The sequence below is a fragment of the Topomyia yanbarensis genome, chromosome 1 (assembly GCF_030247195.1).
Source record: "Topomyia yanbarensis strain Yona2022 chromosome 1, ASM3024719v1, whole genome shotgun sequence".
In the NCBI taxonomy this organism is placed as follows: domain Eukaryota; kingdom Metazoa; phylum Arthropoda; class Insecta; order Diptera; family Culicidae; genus Topomyia; species Topomyia yanbarensis.
Window position 1 is genome coordinate 209,825,690 of NC_080670.1, and position 27,168 is coordinate 209,852,857.

General features: G+C 40.6%; 1 protein-coding gene across 2 annotated transcripts; it reads right to left on the bottom strand.

Moving 5' to 3' along the window:
• Positions 1–459: 459 nt before the first annotated feature.
• LOC131690588 (synaptotagmin-16) lies at positions 460–26,257 on the bottom strand. 2 transcript variants are annotated; one of them, XM_058976496.1, is made up of 7 exons: positions 25,009–26,257; positions 22,984–23,145; positions 13,946–14,589; positions 13,339–13,863; positions 13,139–13,279; positions 12,920–13,084; positions 460–12,846 (listed from the first exon to the last, which is right to left on the bottom strand). In XM_058976496.1, exons 1-7 carry the CDS (start codon positions 25,043–25,045, stop codon positions 12,640–12,642), a joined length of 1,881 nt encoding a protein of 626 aa, XP_058832479.1. In that variant the 5' UTR covers positions 25,046–26,257; the 3' UTR covers positions 460–12,639. The 2 variants fall into 2 exon arrangements, with proteins under 2 accessions (XP_058832479.1, XP_058832470.1); XM_058976487.1 differs by having other exon boundaries at positions 13,339–13,884.
• Positions 26,258–27,168: the final 911 nt, after the last annotated feature.

Sequence of the window (27,168 nt, forward strand, 5' to 3'; positions counted from 1 at the left end):
CGACACGATGAAACCTTATGAAATTTAATATCAATTTTTCAAGACAATCGTTTTTGGAATCGGTAATTGCATTTAATTACGAATCTGTTAGGGTTTCGCTTCGTTAAGGCCAGAAATTTTTCAGGAAGCGCGAGCGAAATTGGAATTAGTTGTTAACTAGATGGACCAGCAAGCACTTCGCCTCCAGAATAACTGCTTATGGTCCTTAGGCGTAGGCTTCGATGCTGAGGTGCTGGGTAAAATGTTCTACGCTAGGAGTCCAACAGGTGCTTCCTTCGTTGGCGAGACGAGACCGACTTTTAGTATACTAACTCTCTAGGATAAGTATGGCTTTTTTTTCTTGGGAGTCTTCCATAGACTATAGAAAAAGATTTGATTTCGTCCTTTATTGAATTTCCTCCCAGACAAATCGTCTTCGCCGGAAAATTTCGGATCCCCAAAAGCAAACGCAGTGTCCTCTTCTTTGGTTATATTCAGTAAAAAATGCATGAATCTTTATTAAATCTCACGTTACAGAAGTGAAATAGCTTCCTCCCTAACTTGATTCTCTTCACTCACATCATCGATTGGATCATTCAATACGTTATAGGCGAGTGATTAGCCATGGTCGCCATATTTAGCCGCGCACCTCTTTTTCTTCTTCTTTGTTTCCCGGTTTCCCGTCAAACTTTACGTTATGGTTGTCAAAAGAAACGATCTTTTTTTTATAGTTCTGCATGAGTGAACCCGAAAGTGGTTTTAACACATCTTATCGATCAGTAACTGATCAGCTACAACTATTTCCTCCAATAGCCTAACAAAAAAAAATAAAACTACTACCAGAATTTGGTATGTAATTCGTTGATTCAAATATAAAATAGTGATCATCTGCACATCTAAAATAGAATGAATATAGCTCTCTTCGTTAAAATTATACAACAATAAGAACAAAGCGTCAGACGTGTCCTTTTTACGACAGTTTCGATAGGATCTGTGAGTTCATGCAGGTGCGTATCTTGTAAATGGTTGCTAGTTTTGTTTCTTAGAAGATGACTAACTACTAACTGGAAAAGTGAATGATTTTCTCGTGTACTATTTGAGTTTTCTGTTTTGCTCTATTTTTCGAACTAACTTTCTGTAAGAGATAAAATGTTTGGCCTTTCTGTTGGTCTTTGTTTCGTGTTTTTTTTTGCTGTTTGCCCCAAATCAGAGATATCATTTGAGTGATCTGTCTAACTAGCGGGTCTGTTTTTCTTTCTCTGTTGTAACTATTTGCAGTTTTGCAATTGTTTATTTACATTTAATGTTGTTCGTTTTTGGTTTTTGCTTGACACCTGGCGCGGCTTCGCAGGTGGGAAATAACAACCTCGCCATAAAAGAACATAAAAGTGCACTTCATTCTTGCAGGTGCCTTGTCTAAAAGTGACAGCCGTTATTCAACGGTCAAATGACAGCTGTCAAGCAGGTTTTTTTTTCTGTCTCTAGTCTTCGTTCGATCTTCCGCCGCCCCTTCTCTGTTTAAAACCATTCGTTTGGCGCTGGCGAAAGCAAGTGCGGTGCAAAGGTAGTATCACAAAGTACAATTGTTTTTTTTTAATAATCGATATTTTTTTTAAAGATAGTTAAGATGAAACGTCTACTACTAATCGGTAAAATACCTCTTTGTGCTGGCATGTTTTGGTTTTTGACTCTCCACTCTCGTACGTTCAGTTTGACAAATGTTGCTGTGGGTTTTTGGACAACGATGTGAACACACATCTAATCAATCGAAAGAAGTTGTTTTATTTTTGGTTTTTTTCTTAAGTGTGTGTTTGTTTATACTTTGGAGGTTACATTGAAGGTTACAAAAATGGGTTCCTTTTCCCTTTGATTGGCGAGCTGTTTCGCCTCAAAGTTCCGCACGATTCGACATCGTACGACAAAATTGTTACAGTTACAAATCAAACGCCATCTGCCGGCCGGATGACGTGGCAAGCGAGGGTTTGTCCTAAAACGACCAAACCGATACGGCTAAGTACACCTCTTATGATGCGTGTGTGTGTGTGACACATTTTGGCTTATTATGTTGATGTTTTTCTCACACTTATTATGTATTTCGAGGTTTTCTTTTGTTTCTTTTTTATTTAACTGTCTTCTAACGAAATTCTTGATTTTTTTCGATTTTATTCTACTGAAATGTATATGGGTTAGGGAATGAGATGTAAACACACCGAGGATTATGATGATTTTGTTACCTATTTCTTACATTTCGAATTCACGTCGACAGGATACGATGTTGAAAGACTGAATTTAAAAGGCTTATGCTTTTCTTAATATCGTCCGATATTTGTGTTAAAGAATTTGGACAGTCGAAGGTTAAGTGTTACAACTGAGCGAGAAGCTATTTACGCTTTGATGGACCATCCTCTAACGGCGAAAAGTCGCTTTCGTTAATAGTTTATTTTCTTGGCTCGTGCTAAAAAAAGCCAAGACTTAGCTCTTAGTTGAAGCTGTTGAAACGTTAGTATTAGATGTTGGGAAAATTTTTTTAAACGTGTTTCTGAATGGTTAAGTTTTAGATTTAAATGGGTAGGGAATATTATTTTCACTTAGGTTTAATGGTTTCTGTATGTGTTTTTGCTACCAACCCTGTAATGTTTTCGTTTCCCGAAATACAGGAAAATCGCCAATCAGAAATAATTTTCGAAACAAAGCTGTCCTCTGGCACAAATTGCTCGTTCACAGTTGTTTTTATTTACGGTTAAAGCATATCCGAAATTATTTATTTGTGTAAAGCTTTTTTTGGGCCATCTGGTAATACCAATTACAAAACTAAGTATCGTGTAGCTCTTCGCTAATTGTTAGTCAATGTAGATTTAATTCTCATTCTCATACCTTTCGTTAAGGGTTATCCTTAAATTTCATTATTACACAGTCTTTGACACTATTTTTAATGTGATACATCTATCTGATTCAAACTAATCTTTCACAGTCTCGAACGCAACGTTCGAGTTTCGTTACTAGCGTCAAACAATCAAACGGACCGATAATGATATGACGATGACGGTGCGACCAAGGTGGGACCAAAAAACTTTTTTTTTAACAAAGCGCGTTTTCAAACTTTGGTCATATATTTTCGAATACCTTTGTGTTATTTTTTTCGAGTGAGCCTGTACCTCCGGAAATGCTATTCCAATCTTCTTCTATACTGGGCCGACGCACTTGTCGTACAGAATATCTGTCACTCGGTACGTCAAATGACAGCCAGCAGCTGCCATTTGACGGACCTCGTGTTGGTATAAAAATACGCTGATTTATAGCTTTGTGTTTAGTTTTTTTTCTTGTTTTGTTTAGTAATATGTTTACGATATAATTTTTCATTAACATTAAATGTGTGTGCGCGATTGAGTTTACAGTAATTTCCTTTCAAAGGTACTAATTTTATCATATCTTTTTCGTGTCTCTTTGCCTAGCTTGGCCCTTATCTACTAAGCTTTCGCGGGTCTTCCTCGACTGCTTGTTCGTTTTCCTATCAGTATAAAATATAAGTTTTACTGATCCAATAAATATATTTGTTTTTTGTTTTCCTAAAATAGAAAACAAAATTGAAAATGGTCTCCGATTAGTATATTCTACCAATTATATTAATTTTTGTTTAGTTTTTCTTTTCATTCAAAATAGACAATGTATAGATATTTTGTTACCGATTCTTTGCTTTATCGCTTTTATAAAGGATACGTTGTATGATTTTTAATCTTCCTCAACCAACAAGGACAGAATGTATATATACGGAACAGGTACAAAATACGAGTAAGTAGCACGAATCACTAATTGTTTCTGATTTACTGTACCTTTTCGGGACGTTGCTTAATTTATGTATGTCGTTCCCAAATGAGAATTTCAACCGAAATTATTGTGGGAATAAGGATTATCGGCTCTGTACGCTATTTTGCTTGCTGCTGAGATTCTATTTGTAACCAAACGAAGCGTCAAAAGTGGTAATGTAATTTTGCCATACGATGAGGCAAAAAATGCGGTATACTCCTCTGCTCGCTCATCCTTTGTTCTGAGTTTTTTTCTATTCTTAACAAGCTTTTCGTGTTATTTATTTATATATAGATTTCGACATAGAGAAAATCTCTGTTAATCCAGCATTTTACGCATTGCAAACTCATAGCCTAGAAAACAGGCTTCCATGTCTAATCAAAGCAAAGCCTTGGTATTATATTCCGTTGCGGAGCTTGACCTTCTGTTTCGACAGACTTTGCAGCCGATTTTAAGCATACAGGACAATTGCAGGGCTAGTATTACAATGCGGCTGACCACGAAAAATTCTTACAGACTAGGGCTCGAAGATACGACGATGTGCTCATGGGACCCTTGCCCTTGGAACCGTCAGACCACGTCCAAATAAATAAGTAATAAATTCATTGGAGTGGAAAACACCAGCCCTTCCATACCTAGGAAGGGACTCATGAATTCGAAAACACTTAACGTCAAATGCAGCCAAGGTGAACTGTCAAATGCAGCCAGTCCGTTTAAAATATTTGAAGCAGAATCGAGGCAGACTGAGAGACTATGCGCGACAACAGATAAAATAAACAAAAATAAGACAAAGAAAGGTCGCGTCCCAGCTCCACACCAATACATCCAAAACTAGAGATAGGCCGAATTAAATTGTCCATCTGATTAGCTGTCAAGATCCTAATCACATTTCAGTTCACTATTCCCCTTCGAGAAACCAAAAAAAATACTAAAATGGAGCAACACCCCGGTCATTCGGAATTTGATTCGGAATCCTGAATGGAGTCAGTATGGATTCCAAATCAAATGCAACAACCGATTCTGAAACCGATTGAGTCGGAATCGGTTGTTGCATTTGATTTGGAATCCATAATGACTCCCCTCTAAGAACGGTTGGTTTCAAAATCGTCCAATGAAGGACGTTCGTTGGACCAATTTGGGCATCGTCCAAATAACCGTTCAACGAACGTCCATCGTTGGACCCATGTTGAACGATTTTGAAACAATTTTTTGGACGTCTCAGTGGGTCCATTCAGAAATCCGAACCGGTTCCGGAATGAGTTTAACTGGGACAGGTCAAACGATGAACGTCTGTTGGAACGGTTATTATTGAACGTCGTCCAGCGTTGGTCCAACGAACGTCCTTCATTGGACGATTTTGCCCGGTCAACGTGGCAAGCAGAAAGTTAGCAAAAGTTGAGCAAAGCGAACTTGATGCTAACAGAGTTTCTGCGAGCATTTTGCGCGATTTGTGCGACAACCCACTGAGACGTCCAAAAAATTGTTTCAAAATCGTTCAACACGGGTCCAACGATGGACGTTTGTTTCACGGTTATTTGTACGTTGTGCAAATTGGTCCAACGAAAGTCCTTCATTGGACGGTTTTGAAACCAACCGTTCTTAGAGAGAATTCTGGCAACAAATTCGCTCAAATGCAACAACCGTTTCTGACAGAAGCGGTTAAACCAACCGAGGCTGCTCACTTTTATCCATAATCCAGCCAGAAATGTATGGCCAAGATCTCTGCACGCTTCCTGCCACATCTTTGTCAGATGTTTTGCTCGATTCGTGCTAAATTCTACCAGTTGGGAATTGCCAGGATCATTGCACAGTTTATGTCCGAGCTATGCCAGGGTTTTGCTCGGTTCCTGTCAAAATTTGCCAGAAAACGCGAGCGAAACCGAGTTCGCCCTAGCTCAACTAACCCGACAGGATACGCGCAGAAATCTGACAGGGCTGCCAAACCAAGACTTACAGAAATCTAGCACAGCGGTCTCTGCCAGAAAATTTGCTCACTGGGTGAAACCAACCGTTCTTAGGGGGATACTGCCCAATCACCGTTTACCCTGACAGAAGTTGAGCAAAGCGAAATTTATGCTGGCAGAATTTTTGCTAGCATTTTGTGCAATTTGTACGAGAATTCTGGCAGTAAATTCGCTCAAATGCAACAACCGTTTCTGACAAAAACCATAATGCGTTTAGTCAGAATCCTGTCAGGAATGTAAGGTCAGGATTTCTGTTCGATTCCTGCCACAGCTTTGTCAGGTTTTTTGCTCGATTCGTGTTATGATTCTGCAAGGTTGGTGTCGCCAGAATCTTTGCACGGTTTATTTTAGAGTTCTGTCAGAATTTGCCTGAAGACACGAGCGAAACTGAGTTCGCCCTAGTTCAGCTAATCCGACAGGAAGCGCGCAGAAATTTGGCAGGGCTGCTAAAAGAATAACAGTTCGGTCTTTGCCAAGATATTTGATTACCGGGTGAATCCATTCAGCGTTCCGAACCGATTCTGGAAGGTTAGTTTAGCCAGCCAAACTAGAGTGATTTCGATCACGGTTCCTGGCGAAATTCTGACAGGAGCCATATGAAAACCTAAGCAAATAGAAACCCGGATAACTTCAGTCGGAAATGAACAGAACTCTGGCTAACCCTAGTTAGTATTCAGGCTTCAGCCGCAATATGAACTAGAACCAGACAGAATTCTGGCTCTTTTACTAGGAAGCATACAAAATCCCTAGCTATAGAGTTCTTCGCAAACGATTTCACTCACACTAATTGGGGGTTTGTTTTCCTCCCGCTGCCATATGTAAAACTGTCAGTGAATTTAAACATTTGAAATAGCTTGTTTGAAGTATTTTTCATGGTGTTTAAACGCTCTGTGTCACTGTAAAACTAATTCCGGAGACGTGCAAATCCGGTTGGTCGGGATTCATCATACAAATAATCCGACCGAAAAGCTATTTTAGTTTTGTTTTCCTCCTCCTATCAGAACATTTTGACAGGTGGAGGAAAACAAATAGTTTAACACACTAACACAGTTACAGATTGGCAAGTACTCTATATCTTCCTTGCAAATTATAGCAGGAATCGAGCAAAATGCTGGTCCGACATTCCTGGCATTTCCACTTTGTTAAACTTCTGTTAACTTACCAATCGTTCTTAGAGGGGGGCACGGTAACTGAGAACAAGGGTTTTAACGAGAATTCAACCAGAAATATACCTCCAAGATTTGGCTATCACCTGCCGAAATTTTGTTAGAATTTGTGTTCATTTCGCGCTGAGAAATCCGGTAGTGTTCCTGCCAGCACTAACCCAGTAAAGTTCAACCAGAAAATGAGCTTGAATGCTGGCTGGTTCTAGTTCGTATTCCGGCTCCAGTGATACAATCGTGTCTAGATTGAATCGGTTGTGTCACTGGAGCCGAAGTGCTGGCTAACGGTAGGCTATTTGCCAACTCGGATGCGCTACATGCCCTTCAATTTGTCGGCCGAATGAAGTGCACTAGATAAACAAAGCACAAGCGAGAGCATGCGAATTGCTTAGAAAAAGTTTTAAGCTTAAGCCAAACATGAAGCGCCATGTTCAAAAAATGCGAAAAACAACCATTTCAGCCGCCAGAACATTTGTCTAAGCATTGAAGTTGACTTTAAATCGTATTCGCAAATTACATTTGTTGCTTGCAGCAATTAGAACGTCGAGTAGAGTAAAAAGTCAAACGTATTCAATTCACCTGACCAAAAGGCCTTAGTATAAAGGTACGCCAAGAGTGTGCAGAAAGTGAAGCCGAAAAAAGTCTACCTATCGAGCAAAATTAGAATCCAACTTTGCTGCAGAGATATCAGAGATGGATTGCAATTGTGCTCGATAGGTAGGCTTTTTTTGACTTCACTCTTTGCGCAACTGTTCTCTATAGACTGTGGCCTGGCCATGTTCGTCCGCCGTTTTTGACTGGGATACTTCTGACAGCCGCAGACCCGCTTGCAAGAAAATCGGACAGCTAGCAGAAATCCGTCAGGTTTCCGGCAGCTGTCCAAATTATGAAAATGCCAGATTTCAGCTATGCTCCACACGCCACCGAAAAACTACCTAAAATTCAGTACTTTTGACTCAATCTCGTGGTATCGTACAGGAAGGTAAAATTAGGTAAATCGTGTTGAAGGTAGTTTCCACTTAACTACGGCAAAAATAATAACTTAACCTTGAGTTTAATTTACTTAAATTTAAGTTGAATTTACCTAATTTTGAGTATACCCCAAACAACTTATAAGTACCTTACTGCACGGAAGACCTCGGCTGAGTCGAATCTCTCGTTTTGTTTTTGACAACACTAATAAGTGCGAAAGCGACGCAAAGCTCAAAAGTACCTAAATTTAAGTTAAAAGAACTTATTCTGTAGGTTATTTTCTGGTAGTGTGCAGCCAGTTACGGCAGGCAGATTCGCCTCACCGGTTCTCTTTTGTTTATCTTTGTTTAATTTTGGCCATATTTACATTTTTGATATCATGTTTTCAAGAAGAATCGATTTAGCAGATGAAAAAAAAGAAGAAACAGAGATTTTGTTTTAAATACGGTAAGTAATATGGATTTCTTATCTCCAATTACTAAAGACATGTTTTTATTATAAAAAATACATAAAATTTAAAAAAAAAATAAAAGAATTCTGCCAGAAACGGTTGTTGCATTACAGCCGGCAGGCTGACAGAGAAGGCTGGGGAAATTCCGCCAGGCACGTCCGAGCGGGAAGTGAATTGACCACAACCACCCGGTCAAACCACTCGGAATTTGATTCGGAATCCTGGATGGAGTCAGTATGGATTCCAGCTCAAATGCAGCAACCGATTTCGAAACCAATGGAGTCGGAATCAGCCCCCTGCTAGGCAGCCATTTTGCCTTTGTTAAAATCAAAACAACCCAATGCTATTGCACGGGCGACATGGGCCTAGAAGCGGCTAGGGCCATCATATGTTGACTACTATCAAAGTCTGTATATCTCCATAGCGGATGGCAGGAGTGAGACCCCCCTGGTCAGAATCGATTGTGCATTTGAGTTGGAAACCCTATAAGAACGGTTGGTTTCAAAATCTGGCGTGTTTTTTGAGAAGGGCCAACAAGCATGCTGTCAAAATTCACTTTGAGAGAAAATTTCGGACAAGCCGTAACTCGCCGAGAATGGATGTTGACATTTTATGAAAGAAAAAAGTTTTCTCTTTCGTCTGTTGCTGTGATTTATAAACGGCGATTAATGGTTTGTCCAGAATTTCCTCTCAAAGTGAAGTTTGACAGTATGCTTATTCCTCCTTCTCAAAAAACACGCATGAAATAGTCCAATGAAGGACGTTCGTTGGACCAACGTTGGACGACGTCCAAATAAGCGTTCAACAGAGGTCCATCGTTGGACCCGTGTTGAACGATTTTGAAACAATTTTTTGGGCTTCTCAGTGGGTGACTCTATTCAGAAACCCGAACCGGTTCCGAAACCGAACCGGAACTAGTGAATCAGTTCGTTGTTTGACTCTATACAGCGCAAATTCGTTAGTTGGGAGCTCGTTAGATTGGTGGTCCGTTAGTTGGGTGTTCGCTAATTGGGTCGTGCCCCAACTGAAAAGCAACTGGATGTCAAAATAAGCATACAATAGGTAAAAATGTGAGCAGTTGCATTCAACACTCATCTGTAAGGAAGTAATGTGCTATTTAAATTTCAATAAAGAAAACTGGCAATTCTGTTGATGAGCAGGCAGGGATGCCAAGTGTTTTTCCAGAAGATCTGTAATATTTTTTTAAAAAGTGGAATTGTATAGATGGCCAATTTTTTGAGGAAGTTCCATCTATGAGCTGTATTTGGATATTTTTTTTTGTTGTCAAACAAATATGTCTTGACTAACTGAAAATTCCGTAGTTGCGCCCACTCGGAATTCATATGCTTAATTTTCGGCATAGAGAATCCGTGAAATAGATGAAATTTGAATTTCTGAGGTTTCAGCATTTTGGATAGCCGGAACTACCAGCTGATAAAAATTCAGAAAGTTTTGTTAACTTTCAGTGAATAAATTTTGATATGTGGTGTTTCCAGCTATTATCAAATAGTGGTTTAAAAATCAACGAAGCCTTCTTGTATTTTATTTTGTTATTTTTCATATTATCTGGATAAGTCTGGACAAAAACTCTGAAATCTGGATCAGACAAAAATAAATCTTTATGTCTGGACGACGCTAAAAAATCTGGAAGAATCCAGATAAATCTGGAAAGTTGGCATCCCAAAATCAGTTATTAGTCTAATCTTGACTCGCACAGATGCTCAGCTCTCAGGGGAAGCATCGTTAGATTACGACACTACCATTCTCTATTGATAGTTTTCGACATCTGTCAATCGAATCGCGTTCATTAGTTGGGACGAGGTCGTGACGAATCTGTGCTGTATTGGTTTTCAATTTATGTTTACAAAAAAGGAAAAGTTTTTACAATTTTCTTTTGTTTTTTGTATGTCTACGATAATGGAGGTGCGATCAATAATGCTGGCGCATTTGCAGACACAAAATTAGCCAGAAAAAGTGTCATACCTGTAAAACCGGTCATGGCCAGTGAGAAATCAATTATTAAAAACTGGGATATCTACCCTAGGACTACTCGTCCTAGTAGCAGGCGAATTAAATAAATTAAGTTTTTTTTTATATTTTGAACAAAGCTTCCAAACGGCAACTACACAATGACGAAGAAAAAAGTTATAACTTCGTGCACGTGGGCGAGTTTTGCTTGTCATTTCGAGATTTGATATTCAAAACGTCAGCCTAGCCGCTATGAGGTAGGTTCCTTCCTGGAGTGATATTTTTAGAAGCTGCGGAACCTTTTTGATTTGACAGTTTGGAGAGATAACGGGGAAAAGTTTTCCGTAGCCAACATTCAGTGTAAAATCCCAGCCCAAATCAGGGCCGGTGGAAAGCGTGGGTAGTATGGGTAGTACTACCCACTCGAAAATAACCGAGTGGGTAATTACCCACTCGAAATTTTGAACCATTTCAAAAAAATTAGATGTATCACGCACTACACACATTTGAAAACATCGATGTACCACAATTCCATTTGCATAAATGAACGTGACTTAATGTGAATGTAATGTAAGCGTGTGCATTGCGAACAGGGAAAAAATCCTTACTAATGGACCCCTCACTCTATGCTTTCTACCCACTCGGGCGAAAAGTGTTTCGCCGCCCCTGGCACAAATCCCGCGATCAATTTCCTAAGGTGATAAACTCATTTGAGACCCCTGCCTTGTAATTCCTGCCACATAACAATAAACTCCTTTGTATGTTTTGGAAAAATAACGTGTTGACAATTAATTCGTATTTTGTTCACAAGAAATTTGGAATGGATTCATATAGAAAACAAATAAGAATCTTGTATTGTCAAGGGTCCAAAAACGACTCAGGTGACACAACACAAATTAACCAGAAAACTAACTCAAATACCGGATACTCTTCTCATTAGGTAATTTAATTTTTTACAATCAATATCTCAACAGCTCGAATTAATTCTCATGCCGTCCTTTTCGGTATTATCGAATTCCGCACAGCGTTGTTCGCGAACAAGCTCGATCGATCAACATTTCTAAAGTGGCGTTTGTGTCAAACTAGCGTTAGCAACTAATGTCAAAATAGGGGCTGCATCAATATTGCGAACAAGACTAATATTCCCGCCGTTATGAGGCATTTCCTATTTATCAAACCAAGGCGTAAGCGTTTAGGAAAATACCGAAAATGTTGATGAAGCAGATATGAAATGGATGTGCTCTGATTCGATAGAACTTGGGCATAATCTGAATGCGACATCAGTTTCTCTTTGTTGATGTTTGGTTATAAGATAAAAACCGTTCTCGGTGAAGCTGGTCGGACTATGACAACAGCAGAATTTTTTCCAATGACAACGCTAGTGCACTTTTCCACTGGTTCATTTGGTTAGTAACAGAATCTCTCGCTGGATAATAATAACTCACTGTCCATGGAGCAAACAAGTTTTCTTCTTAAAGATGAGGCGACAAATGCATATAACAATTTGGATGCAAAGCAAACCTGTGTAGTCGGTAAAAAATAAAAAATTTTCCGTGGAATTTGTAGAAATATACGGAACTGAAGTATTCATCATATTTAAATATATATCTGAAATTTAAAAAAAAATCTTTATAGCACCTGATTACTCTTAGATAAAAAACCTTTCGAAATATATGTTCCAATTCGTACTGTTTCTAAATTTGTGCTTTCAGTTTCCTCCACTCCGTAAAATGACGCTATATGCTTATATAGCACTACCTAATCTGTCCACTCTAAAGTTTCCCCCGCACTGGTGGTTCAAAGTTTCCTATCCAATTATCGAACTGCACGCGATTCTGCAGCCCACTTTTTTTTTGGTTTATGTCAAAAACACCTAACGCCAGAGATTGAATCTTATCTAAAATTGTGAGTTACAATACGATTAAAACATCCAAAATGGTTTGGCTAAAACTAAAGCTTTCACGTTGATCCAACAATCAGAACTGAATGTCACAACTAGATTGGGCACACTGAAACATCAAACTTTCGTATCACTTTCACACCTTGCATTCACTACACAGCTTCAAACAAACTCTAGGTCACTCCCTGGCATCAGCAAGATATCGACGGCTACCGAGTCCCGATTACCTCTCAGCTCCTGCTCATGCTCCTGCTGCTGCTGAAACGGTACGACTGATTCTCCACCAGTAGGAGAAGCTAGCGTTCCGCCACCAGCACTGTAGGAGCTTCGGCGCATTTTTTGACTCTTCGGGCGTCCACCGCCTGACACGACCGCCACTTCGACGATATCCTCGCTGACAACCGTACTCTGCCGAGGGGAGAGCCCTAGCTAGTTAAATCAGGAATCCACCAGGACGTGCCATCGTGTCACCAGTTCCGAGCGTGGATTCATCGCATCCCGCATGTCGCCCCAGTGGGCGTTCTCCTCCGGTCCGCTGGAATTCAACCCCAGACTGAACCAGCCGACCATCTCGTTGCGTTTCATGTTACGCTTCGCGTACACCGACACCATCAGGGTGACGTCGTTCAACTGGAATAAGGCCACCTGAAAGACAGGGGGGGACAGTTCGAATTAGAATTATTCAGTGGGGGAAGTGTCCAAGTTAACCGAACCGAACCTGAAAGATAAACGTCTCCTTGAACAGCGGATTCGGTTGCCCCCGACGAGTCGACGTCTTTGCCCTAGCCATTTCCTGGCCCATACTGCTCACCAGACAAAGTTTCACGTACGTATCGGGAACCTTGTTCAGGGCTAGGTTCCGGAACTGACTGCCTTTCACAATCTGTAATAGAAATGGATTAATTTCGAGCTAAGTTCAAGAAGTTTCATAACAAACCTCCACCGTTAGCCTTCCAGTAGTTCCGTTGTAGCCCAGTCCAAGCAAAAGTTCGGAAACACCTCCATGTTGCATGGATGTCGTTGAACCCGTACTATCCGATCGCGCCAGACTCAGCAAGTCACTCGTAGATCCGTTGTTCTGTGTGATTAAAAATCAAAATTTAGTACCCAAAATAACCCCCGAGAAACCCGACTTACGGCAGCATTCGCCCTCGGTTCCAGGGGCAGCCACAAGTTCGTTTCCAGCTCTAGATCAATGTTGGCAAAGCTGATGATCGCTTCTCCGATCAACCGCTCGCGTCGCATTCGTTCACACCCGTAAACACGAATCCGCAAACCCATCGAATTGACCTCCTCCGGATTGACCCGATGCAGCAGGAAACTCTCCATAAACTGTGGATTCTCTCCGGAACGGATCTTAGTCTTATGTTTCTGTTTTTTGCTAGGTAGCATCAGTAGCCGCACCTGGGTGTGCGTTGTCGACTGGCTGGCCTTGGCGTTGATCTCTCCGGTTACGGGTACCGTACTCGCACTGCTCCGGGACGGAATTCCTCTAGCCTGTAGGACGTGAACGGTCATCTTGCGCATCGGTGCATCGTACAGGAGTGAAACTTCCAGCACTCCGTTCGGACTGCTGGTTGAGGTTGGACTTTCTGGACCGGGTCCGATTGTTCCCGTGTCGGATTTAAGCGACTTCAGATCACTGGTGTCAAACAGAGGTTCCTGCGAAAGTACCACAATGCACTGAGATAATGTTTTGTTATTGTTTGTAAAAGTTATCCCTGTTGTCTGGGTGTTTACTCACATCTTGATTACTGTTGATGTCCGGCACGTCCTCCAAACTGTCCTGATGCTGAACTGGTAATCGGCTGTACTTCGTGGACTCGGACGTTACTCCAGCATTGTTATTCCCAAACTCCTTACCATCAGTAGAAGCCTCTTTCACTAGACTATTGGCACTGCTAAGTGGCCTTCCAGTGGGCGACGGCAGAATTAACCTTCGATCCTTCTTTTCCCCACCAACCAAACCCGTATTACTCTCGACCGAGGCTTCCACGGAGCTGTTCGAGCTGCACTCACTACTGGAATGCGGCATACCGACCTTACCCCGTTCGGCCAGCGCCAACGGATCCCTCGATGAAGCATTTCGATGATCGTGATGATGACGCTGATGATGATGATGATGGTGGTGACCATGCTTCTTACTATCCTTTCTACCCAGGTTGATCAGTTCCGGTTCCTCACCACCCGATGCCCCTATGGTGACATGCTGCAGACCGGTAAGACTGGGTGCTAGATTCGGATCACCCCCCTGAGGACTCAGGGCACCGGCACCGTACCGAGAAAGTTGACCACTGTGTAAACTACAGGATTGCTGTAGCTTCAGCCGTCGTAGAATCTCCTCCTCCGAATCGGAGCTGGAGTTGCCGTCGTAAGCGAAGCGGCTGCCTGCAAAGGGAAAGGGGAATTAAAGGGGGTACAGGTTAAACGAGGGGCTTGTCCGTATAGGAAGGTGGTCTTCAGTACTTGAAGCAAATAGGCACTGCTATCTAGTGTTAAACGACCAAAGAGAAGAAGTGAAATAGTGCAATCTAGTCGTGATAGATGTTCCCCTGACTTTCAAGCTATTACACGAATATATGGTGAGCTCCATGGACACAGTCTGGGCTCTTTCCCATCTCGGGTGATTACTAGAAGGGTGAGGGATAAACTAACAAGACATTTGAGCCGCTCCCTTTCTTGTGTGGGACTTGTTTATTAGCAGTTTGTTTTTTTCTGACTTCGGGGAACGGAACTAACGAGCATGATTTATCGTTCCTATCAATCAATTTAGTTTCTCTAATTACTGCAAAAATGACGCTTCTAGGGTAAATAATGAGCTGATACAGCTAAGGTCACGTTGTTAGCAACCAAAAAACATAACTGACAAGTGATTTGACACACACACTCAATCTGGCTCAGGAATATGAAATCCGATAACTCAGCAAGTGACATTTGTTTATTATTTTCAGCGAAATATTTTACTCTCAGTTGACAGACGTCAATTTTACCGAGTTTTCAGCAAAAAATGATTGCTGCGATCTCTGCTATTTAAAGCCAAAGTGCTAAACCCAAATATTTATCCTAAATCGAGAAATTAATAAAATACAAAATGGGAAAATATTCAACCCAGAACGACTAGTCATCAAATCCTCTATGGGGGATATTTCTACCACATGCCACCCATTCAATATTGATCATTTATGCAGCAAGTGGCACTGTATCAACTCAGCTTTCCCGAAACAGCAAATAGAAACACAAAGCGCTCACATGTAACACTCAATGCCGGAGCCACAATTTCTCTTTGTTATTTTTTCGGCAGCAGTTCGCTTTGTTCGCAATAACAAAAGCGTATTATCGGCGGAAAGGCGAAAAATAGGCAGCGTATCGACATGCAAACTTGCTAAAAGTATCACCGGGTGTAGGCTGGATTGGATCGTGTGTCACGTTTACAAAACCGACCCGCTGTTGATCCCTGGCCGCACTCGGGATCGTTTTTGTACACGTGAAAATTTACACGAGTTTACTCGCCCGACATACAAACGGCAGGGGAAAAAATGCCAGGAAAAATTCAACATGGACGCTCGCACGTTTCGAAACGGGTGGATAAGCGTTTTTTTCTCTTCTTTCCTCGTGGCCTACTGTTAACTTTCGTTCAACAAATCACACAGCATATGCGGTGGTGGTCTCGGTGGTCGCACCAAAAAAGGTATAGTCGACATTTTTCACGCTAACATCTGGCGTCGGTATCTACGACAGCAGTGTTTGCACACCTGTGGGACCCTCGTGCTGTCACTGGGAGAACTGAACTCGAACGTGCTGTATCACAAGTGGGGGGTCAGCTGCCAGAGGGTATAAATGCAAATAAACTATTATAAAGAACAGTAAACAAACCGGATACTGCAGGCAATAACGCGAGCGTAATAAATTTATTACCACCGCTGGGTGAAAAGCGAGATAGAATCGAATGGCTGGAGGTGGTTAAAGTGTGTTTTGTAGGGGTAAAAGCTACGGTGTGCATAAAAAACAATATATGGTACTTTCACAGAGAACAGACATCCATGATCGAACAAAAATATTTAAAAAACGTGTGTAAACATTTGAATTAATATACGATAAACACTAGCTCCATCAAACCAACCTATCCCAACTATCCATCAAATCCATTCCGGAACCGGTTCGAAATCCTGAATGGATTCAGTATGGAATATTGCTCAAAGAAAACAACCGATTCCAACTCTATCGGTTGATGCATTTGAGCTGGAATACGAACTGGAACCAGCCTGAATTCCAGCTGAACTTTACTGGGAAACAAGAAGGGGCAGATCACAGATTAAATCCGGTGATTATAAGGCTGATAAAATTCGGGAATTAATCAATCCATAAGACGTTTGTTTGACAATTCAGCGGTGGGTTCTGTCAACAAATCTACTCCTGCGAACAGGAAAACTCGCCCGACAAATGTCTTTCGTTAGTCCTATTCGTTTGATGTTGTATCGAATCAACGATATTGTCGGACGTCGCACCCCTCTGAGTAACGCCAGAAAAAGTAAACAAGAAATAATCAGCTAATCAGAAACATCTCATGGATTGTCTAATCAACGAAACTCAACTTAGTCGGTTAATTAATTGGTCGACATCGAAGCACTCAATTTCGTCGAACCACTGAGAAATTTTACTGGCGTCAAATTTTATCTGGGATGGTGGTGCATTTTCGAGCAGACTGCCACTGGACGTGTTTCATTTCCATTTCTGCTCGCAAGCGCAACGACACCAGTGCATTTCACAGCACCGGTGATTTTCTATTACAAATGGATAAAGCCGACGGGAACAAACAGTTCGCGTATGGACAAGACCGAAAGACTGGCTCTTATCGTTCATGACAGATGAAAATTAAAAGCTGGAGTACATAAAAATTAAAGAAAACCCAAATATAGAAAACAACTCCGCGAAGGAAATCGTCAGAACTGACAGATTAGAGAGAAGACAGTAAAATAGGTAGAAAGTCCTTCAAGACGCGAAAATTATATTCTGTGATTCTTTTTATTTGATTCTTGGAATTCGCCTGACTTTTTTAGCTGTACCTATCCACTGAGAAGCCCAAAAAATTGTTTAAAAATTGTTCAACGCGGGTCCAACGATGCACTTCTGTTGAACGGTTATTTGGACGACGTCGTCCAACGAACGTCACTCATTGGACGATTTTAAAACCAACCGTTCTTAGAGGGTAATCGGTAGAATTATGACGGGCCAAGCAAAACCCCCCGCTCGGTTTAAAGGCTGCCTCAACCAGAAGGACACCAGAAGGCTGCCAGGGTGACGTTTCCAAAGGCTGTCATTTCTCGAAATGACAAGAAAATTCGCCCGATCTAAATGCGCGCATATCAATCGGTTTTTTTCATTTCTTTTTCGTCTGCTCTCATTGGTTGCTGTAGCATAAGAATTTATTGGATTTTTGTGTGGAAAGTGCAAAAAATTATTTAATTTAATTTATTTTAATTTTATTTAGCACGAATCGAACAAAACATCTGACAAAGATGTGGCAGGAAGCGCGCAGAGATCTTGGCCGTACATTTCTGACTGGATTCTGGATAAAAGTGAGCAGCATCGGTTGGTTTAACCGCTTCTGTCAGAAACGGTTGTTGCATTTGAGCGAATTCGTTGCCAGAATTTTCGCACAAATCGCGCAAAATGCTCGCAGAAACTCTGCCAGCATCAATTTCGCTTTGCTCAATTTTTGCTAACTTTCTGCTTGCCACGCTGACCGGGCAGGTGAGGTGCGCAATTTCGCCGAACCGGTTCAATTTCGTTTTTTTTGTATGAAATTTGCGCTCGACTTTGCCATGTGTGCATTTTTAATGCCAACCATAAGAAGGAAATTATATTTTGCTTAAACTACGGTATGTGGTATGAATTTTAAGATTCTAATTGAGATATCTGATGTTTGAAATAGGCACACTTAGATCTATCAATTATTTACTACAACCCTACCATTAAGCCCAGAGGTTTGGTTACCTCTGAATTCGCCGTGTACATGATTTGCTTTCCTCCAAGTTTAATCGTCAAAACGGTTCAATACCAAAAAGCAGCTACCTAATATAGTCATGATTTCATTATAAATATAATTGGCCCCAGTTAATATAACCGACAAATGTGTCCTGGGAAAATATCCGACAGGAAAAGCAAAACAAAACAATTAATAACCGTAAGTCGAAGACTTCCCACTAAGAAGCCCAAAAAATTGTTTCAAAATCGTTTAACACGTTTCCAGCGATGGACGTTTGCTGAACGATTATTTGGACGTTCAACATTGGTCTAATGAATGTCCCCCATTGACCGATTTTGAAACCAACCGTTCTTAGGTGGTGACTACATTCGGAATTCCGAACCGGTTCCGGAATGCGTTTAACTGGGCTGAAATCCAAACCCCCAGAAATTTTCAGAGTTTTTTGGGCTTTGACCGGGAAAACCTATTTGGAGACAGGTTCGGAATTTTGAAGATTCTATAAGGATTCTAATTCAAATGCAACAACAAAATGCAAATGCAAAATCAAATGTAATTTTGAGGGGAAATTTCGGACAAACCCGTACCCGCCATTCACAGCGATTGATAGTAAACAAACGAGAAATGCGATCTTTAATCGTTGACTGGCATGAGCTGTGTTCGTCCAATAATGGTTTGTCCGGAATTTCTCCTCAAAGTGTATTTTGTCAGTTGGCCCACAGAGAACACACGTCCATCTTCAGCATTCAACTTGTGTAAAATCTCTAACGGTTTCGAAAGTAGTTTGGATATTTAAACCAGGTGCGCTACTGTCGTCATGTTTTTTGTGGCTGAGTTCGACAGAATTGACAGCGGTTATTCTTCTACCCAGTCAAACTAGTCCGGAACCGATTCGGACTTCCAGCATGAATCCCAGCTCAAATGCGTCAACCGATAGAGTCAAAAACGGTTGTTTTCTTTGAGCTAGATTCCATGCTGAATCCATCCAGGATTTCGAACCGGTTCCGGAATCGATTTGACAGATAGTTGGGATAGGTTGGTGTGGCGGCGCTAGTGTTTTTCGTATATTAATTCAAATGTTTACACACATTTTTAAATATTTTTGTTCGATCATGGATGTCTGTTCTCTGTGGTTGGCCGGTACGCCTTAAATATAAGTTCGTTGAGTATAAAAATTGAATCAAAAAAGAGTGTTGTATATTAATGAAATAATTTCTGAAATTGAAGGTCCCCCATAAGCAAAATTAAGGAAACTATCCCAAAAGATGCACAATACAATTTGACGGAACTATCTTGAAGGCACATAATTATGAAATAACCATTTTTTTATTTGGGCCCACTCTAGGGCAATATGCAGCCGCAATTTATTTTTATTTCAGTCGAAATTATCCGACGGTAGATTTGGCAAAATACTGAATTATTTGCCTCTATTAAATCTCATTTAACGATTACGATTCCATAAGAAGCGGGTTTAAATCAAGTTAATAATGAGTTACCCCCTAGCCTCTTCATTAATCACCGTAGCTGTCACAGGTCAGTTTGTACAACAGGCTTCAAAATGCAATCCTTATTCAACTTTCGTCACAGGGGTTGGTAATATTTGGGTGACCGAATATCAATGTCAGAAGGGTCGACCACTCAACTTCTAGCGTAAAATTCGGATTTCAATTCTTCAATGTAAGGGAGTTGGTTTAGAAGAACTTCCACAGTAAAAACCGAACAAAGATAGCCAGTTTTTACAGAATAATCTATTTCAGTCATGTTTGGTGACTATGATAAGGTTGGACGTATTGCCATTCAATGCCAGAACATACGCCGTCAACAATTGCGTTTTTTCTCTCTCTGAATTTATGGAGTGATCCCTAATCTCATGAGGATACCCACGCACTCTGATGTATATAAATAGAAAAAAATACTACAGCCATCCATGGCTCCACACGTTAGTCTTATGTCTTATCAATTACGCTTAAAATAGTAAATGTTCACTAAAATGAATGGTTTAGCTTGGATTGGAGTCTGCAGATCTATGAGCCGAATCCACTCATAATCCCCTCGAGAATTGTATTAGTGCGACGATTGAGGTTAAATTTGGTAGTTAAATTGAAATTTAAATATCTCTTTTTGTTTGCGTTTCATTGTCGTCACGTGACTCAATTTAACGAGAATTTTTTTCCCATGAAATAATTTATAATATGAATTTGTAAATTCGACGGCACAACATAATCCACCCGAATTCAGACGTCCCTCACTCTATTGGCTAGTGATAAAATAACAGAAATGAGTACCACTATTCGTTAGTCACATGAAACCTAACCTCTACAGCGCTACTGTACACCACAGTAACGGATCGGATCGTAAAAACTAAGCGCCCAGACTGGAACGGGACCGCTGCATTCGGAAATTGGATACCGTATCCTTTTATCAATCGTTAAGTGTGCCTCGCGCCATATACCATACACTAACCCGGGGTAGCATCGCTCTATGTAGGAAACAACATTCCGCTCGGTTGGTGACATCCTACAATTACACAATAAATATTTCCCAGAATCACAGCGAAATCCACGGGGTGGTCGTGTGTGTGTATCAGGAGAAAAGAAAATCAATTATAGTATCGGAGCCGGTTTCATGCTACGAGTAATATGGAGGTTATGGCGTTGTATCAAATTTGCTTGCTGTTATGGCGCCGGTTACAATAACCTAAATACGGTTTTTGTAGGTTTCATGAATGTAGGTTATTACGCTTTCTGGGTGAGGATTGTCGTTGTGAGTTCATATGGCAATGATACATTTGTCTGAAGCTATTTACTCCAAAAAGATAGTACTTTGAACATCAGATTAGCTATCGTAGCGAAATGTCACTTCAGATTGCAAACAAAGACAGTTTACTCACAGAGAACAGACATCCATGATCGAACAAAAATATTTAAAAAAACGTGTGAAAACATTTGAATTAATATACGATAAACACTAGCGCCGCCACACCAACCTACCCCAACTATCCGTCAAATCCATTCCGGAACCGGTTCGAAATCCTGAATGGATTCAGTGTGGAATCTTGCTCAAAGAAAACAACCGATTCCGACTCTATCGGTTGATGCATTTGAGTTGGAATTCATGCTGGAAGTCCGAACCGGTTCCGGACTAGTTTGACTGGGTAGAGGAATAACCGCTGTCAATTCTGTCGAACTCAGCCACAAAAAAACATGACAGTAGCGCAGCTGGTTTGGATATCCCAACTACCTTCGAAACCATTAGAGATTTTACACAAGTTGAATGCTGAAGATGGACGTCTGTTCTCTGTGACGATAATGTTAAAATAATATTTACGCGGCTTTTTAAATGAACTACCCTCATATCGCAGCCCTCTAAGGCTGTGAACCATTTTGCGATTTTCTTTAACTTTTAGTTAAAATTTGACAGTTCGAAAGTTATTTTCTCTTGAATGGAAAAATTTAATCGAGAGAGCGAACCATTTCAAAAGTTGACATATGGATAGCAAAGAGAATAGGGAAAGAGATGAAGAGTGAAAATCAGTCAAAATGGCAACACTCCCTTTATGATGATTTTAACACTAGATTTTTGGCAACCGCTTCCATAGGGAGCACTTTAAATGACTCCTATTATATTTTGAAAACAAACCGTACGTCGATTGTTGGATTTGTTTATCAAAAGATGTGCATTTCGAAACAAAGAGATGAAATAATTCTAAAGCTTGTTTTTACTCATAGATATACTCTATAATGCACCTTACAATCACGATTGAACTAAATTCTGACGAAAACTCAAATTTCTTTTTTGATAGATGTACAATACTTATCTCCTCTAACTCAGGCATGAGTAATGTTTATTTACATTGCACGATTGGTCTGCTCAATAAGGTATTTTTGGCTTCACACTATTCGTCTCTTTCCCTATTCTCTTTGATGGATAGTTATTTAGAATTGACAGCTGCGATGACCACAAATTGGTAGAGGTGTGAACATTTGTCGATATTTTAAAATTAGTATTTTTTCTTATTACATTAAGTATGACAGTCATAGCCACGAAAAGTAAACATCCACATCCTGAAATAACTCAAACAAATCTTAACACAACACGTTAGCGTTTCCATTTTCATCCCTTAATTTTGTATTGAAAAATATTGACAAGCTCAATTAGGTACAGAAAATGTTTCCACCTTTTTATTCTGCATCATGGGAAAAATTTTAACCATCGAGCTGTCAAATTTAACTATCGCTCTGTCAATTTTAACCATGCTCCAGAGTAGGGTTATTTTGCAAATAACTTTCGAAGTGTCAGATTTTAACCAAAAGTTAAAAATTTCACCAAATGGTTCACAGACTAAGAACGGTTGGTTTCAAAATTGTCCAATGAAGGACGTTCGTTGGACCAATTTGGACAACGTCCAAATAACCGTTCAACAAATGTCCATCGTTGGACCCGTGTTGAACGATTTTGAAACAATTTTTTGGACGTCTCAGGGGGTTCCAGCTCAAATGCAACAACCGATTCAGACTCAATCGGTTTCAGAATCGGTTGTTGCATTTGAGTTGGAATTCATACTGACTCCATTCAGGATTCCGAAACAAATTACGAATGGTTCGATCGGGCGTTAGTCGGAGTCCAAATAACCGGTTCATGTATGTGGGTGAAAGTGTCATATTCCCCAGTTAATAATGAGTGCCCAAGCATTTTGGCAAAATATTTCTGAGTTCGAAAATACGACTATCAATAGAAATGGAAAAATAAACGCATTTTTTTCAATTAATTATCTATATGTTGTTATGTAAAATACTTACGAATCGTATGTACCGCTTTCGCCGATAGTGCGTTCTCGTCGCAGCAGGGAAAACTTCCGGGGGTTGCGAAGCACCACTTCCGATTGATGTACAGGAACAGGACCAGCAGTAGGGCGACGAAGCCGAAAGCTGCTCCCAGGAACGTTGTGGTCTCCATGGAAACTGGTCGGTTGTGTGAGATGGGAGGTAAGAAAACAGTAAACGATTAATGTAATACTTGGAAAAGTATAATAAAATCACACTGACGATGGTTATTCGTTGGTTAACCAGTGTCAAATTCTATTAGCTGGACGTGACTGTCTAGACGATGGGTTCATTCTGCTTTTTTGGGTGTTTCATTAGGTTCGGAAGATTGAAACACGCGTACATTCGGTTAGGCCAAAGAGTGTGATAGCGTAAGTGTGTCTATTTATTGCACAAGGAGTGGCTTTTGACAAGCAAAACATCAAAATAAAATAAAATTTAGCATCGCGCTTATTTATTCGTTTACGTGCACTAATGGCGTCCAACTACGATTTGTCTATAGAACTTCAACAGCTCTTGTTTCGGCAATCCATACTCATTTATGCCATCTTTGTCCGTTAGGTTTGCCCTACGTGTCTATCAAGCCACCGTAAACGGTACCACCCTCATGATGCGTAGAAAGCCGGATAAGTGTCACCATTAATGGTTAAAAGGGTAACCATATAATTTGATTAGCAACACGTCAGTGAAAAATGTTTCACTAGCTTCGCCGGTTGCATTACAAATAAGGTTCAAACGGGCCGATCCGCCTACTGTGATGCGACACTCTTGACCGACAGGCGATTATAACTTCTACTTTTCCCAAGCCGCTTGCTTGGCGATTGGTCAACAAGCGTTTTGTATCGATTATATCCTTGCTGCCATCGGATGACGAAACAAAACGCCACACCGAATGGACGCACGTATGCACGAATACATCAAACGGTAGCCGCATCAAAACTAGGCTTCCCATCGTGAAATGGGGCCGGTCGGGAGGTTGGTAGCTGACAGCAGAAGTCATACATATATGCATATAGTCATTTATTCATGAAAATATGACTCATATCATGGTGATAAACTTTAATATTTATACTTGAAAGGAAAGGCAAACGACTCAAGGAAATGACGAGAATATATAAAGTTCAGATAAGGAATGTCGTTTCGTTTGTTTCTTTGCTTAATTGACAGGTGCCTGTTAGGTTTGTCGACGAGTTTTGTGCATCGAGTGGGCAGTTTTAAAACTGCAATCGGCTCTAACAGTGCCTTGGTCCGAGAAATTTCTAGAAATCGATCAAATTCTTTTCTCTTCTTAAAGACAAAATGTCCGTCACTATTACAAGCGTATGTTATTACTCAACGAAATCGAAGTTGACGGAGTAAATTAACATGCAATACGGCTCAATCAAACTGGAAATTGTTGACATTTGAAAACAGTTCATAGTTCAATAGATTCTAGAAAAAATGTGAAGGACGATAACATAGTCGAACCATCCGGAATTTAATTCAGATTTTCATCTGAATTCTGTAAGAATTGGGGCTCAAATGCATCAAACAAGTCCGAACAGGATTGAGCCGAAAATGGTGTTTACATTTGCATTGGACTTCTGGCTCAATTTCGAATCGTGAGTAGAACTGGGAAAAAACACCATTCATCGGATAAACAACCTTCGCTAAGTGGTATAAAATGGTATAAGACAATCAAAGCAGGCTGAGCAAATGATTCAGAAATCAATCATCTGTCAAACCCAAACATTTTTTTCCGCTTTCACAAGAAGATGAATTTCGAAAATATATCCCAAAACTGCATGCCGGGAAAGACCCCGAACACCGGTCACCACTACAAGACCGAGCAGAATCTCGCCGCTGGATGTCCTCAATTCTTGAAGCAAATGCCCCCAATCATGCAAACAAATTACTCCATGGTTATAACATTCCTCGCACCGCGTGAGTTATTTGTCCTTCCGACAGCGGCAACGGCTCTGCAACAACAAAGCCGTCCAACATATATACATTCATACTCACCGTTTAGATAATTATCGACACCAGCTATCAGGATCATGTTTCTACCTCTTCCAGCTGGCTGCTAGCCTTCACCCCAGTTCGTCGATATCGGCCGTCGGCGGTAGTCAGTACTCCCAATTGTGGAATGTCACTCAAGGTAAATTGCATTAAGAATTCAAACATGCAATCCAATACACACACACTCACACCCCCGAAGTAACCGGGGCCAATTTGTGATATTCTCTGTCGCTGTGTGTAAGTTTATCACCGAACTTTTGTTGTTTAAAACTAGTCGTATCGATCGACAAGTCTGAACTGGAATGGTTCAGACGCGGCACCACACACGTGTTTTAACTGACTGGAATGCGCTTTGTCAGTCACTTGTTCTGTCTGAGAAGGACGTTTCTGCCACTCTCCCTCTCTCTCGGCAAAAGGATGTTTCAGTCTTGTCAGGATTTTAAAAACAAACACACTTCTTCTCCCGCAAACTCAGGCGCTACACGGTCGGGCCTCCTCTCTGGGTAGCCAGTCGCACACAGACACAGCCAAACACGTTCGGTCTAGGGGTTACGCACTTTTGCTCTCCCGTTTTCGCACTCACACTACACCAGCGAGGAAAATTTTCATTCAATTTTTCCACTGTCACTGACCGATCAATTTTTCTAGCTACTTCACCGATCAAAGATCTTTGACACTTGGACTAATCACAAAAACAATAGGCACACCCAATTCAGCACCAGAATCACCCAGATCTATCCCCCGGGGTCACTCTCTAGTCGGGTTTACGAACCTCGAAGAAAATCCAAATATGTCGCATTTGTCTTTAATCGATTCAATCTCATCCGATTTGTTCGGACGGACCAGTCCAAGAAAAATCCAACATCATGCGTTCATCGCTGCTCAGCTAGTTCAGGATCCGAGGAAACAACTTTTCTTTGTCTAGATTATCATCGCACAGTTCTTTTCCGGGCTTGTTGCGAAACAGAATTTTACTCTAAAAAATCTACAACTCCCCTGCTTGATCCGAACAGCTTCAAACCCACAAATCAATCTAAAACCAAAAACAGTACCAACGACTTTAATTTATCCTCTGTCCACTGCACTGCTTATATTTTTTTTTCGTCCTCCGTTCGGTCAATGGTGCAATGAAATATCAATTGTTGTGCCACCCGGAGCTATGTGGCTCCATTTAGGATCCGCAGCTTGCAGATGGCTGCGCTGCTGGTAGGATGATGTTACTTTGAGAAAAGGACTTTTAAAACTGAATGGACTGACAAAGCTTCTACTCTCTTAGCTCCGAATGGATATACCAACGAACCCCCCCCATTGCGTTACCATCGGCTACCATTTCATATACGCGAGTACATGGTATACCACCCCACGAAAGCTGTGAGAGAGAAAAGCTTCGATTTTGTGCTATGATGAGCGAGCTTTTGGTCTCTCCAATATATACAAAGCGGTGGAGGTGTGTAGCCCTTTGTAGATCATTCATTACTTTTCTCTCTCGTCATCGGGAAAACCATACCCTTTACTGATGAGAATCTATCGCTTTGTCTGTGGATTGTGTTGCGAAACGACAACGTTTTGACTGTTTTGAATTGCTGATCGGAATGTTAGTTAGAATGTTTTTATTCAACAAAGTTTTGCCGGTTTGAATGTCATTTTTTGCGTCGTTTTATTGAAAAGTCAGTTTACAATAAAATTTAAATATCAAAAGATCCTACGTACGTCACTCTCTAGCATACTAAAGAATCAATAGAATTTAAGTTTATAGCTCTAGATCAAAATTGGGAGAAAGAAATTCCCGACTGTTGACCTATTCCAAAAAAAATTCTTTGCAGGAAAATGCTACACAGTCGCCATTTTGTGAAAAATCATTTTATATTTTTTTTTTGCTTTCCACAGTCATTATTTATATTAGTATTCTAAATTCCATTTTTCAGGTTCTCGATTCTACTTTATATTACATCAAAAAATAATTTAAAATTCCGACAAACATATGATTAGATCATATACGCCAACTGTCATAATTCTCTTTGAAGGGAAATTTGCCTGACACAGTTCACAGCAGCAAATGAAAAAAATAAAACTTTTCTATTTTGTTCACTACCAATATCTGTCACTGGAGAGTAATGGTTTGTCTGGAATTTTCGCTTTAAATGAATTTTAACAGTTGGCTTA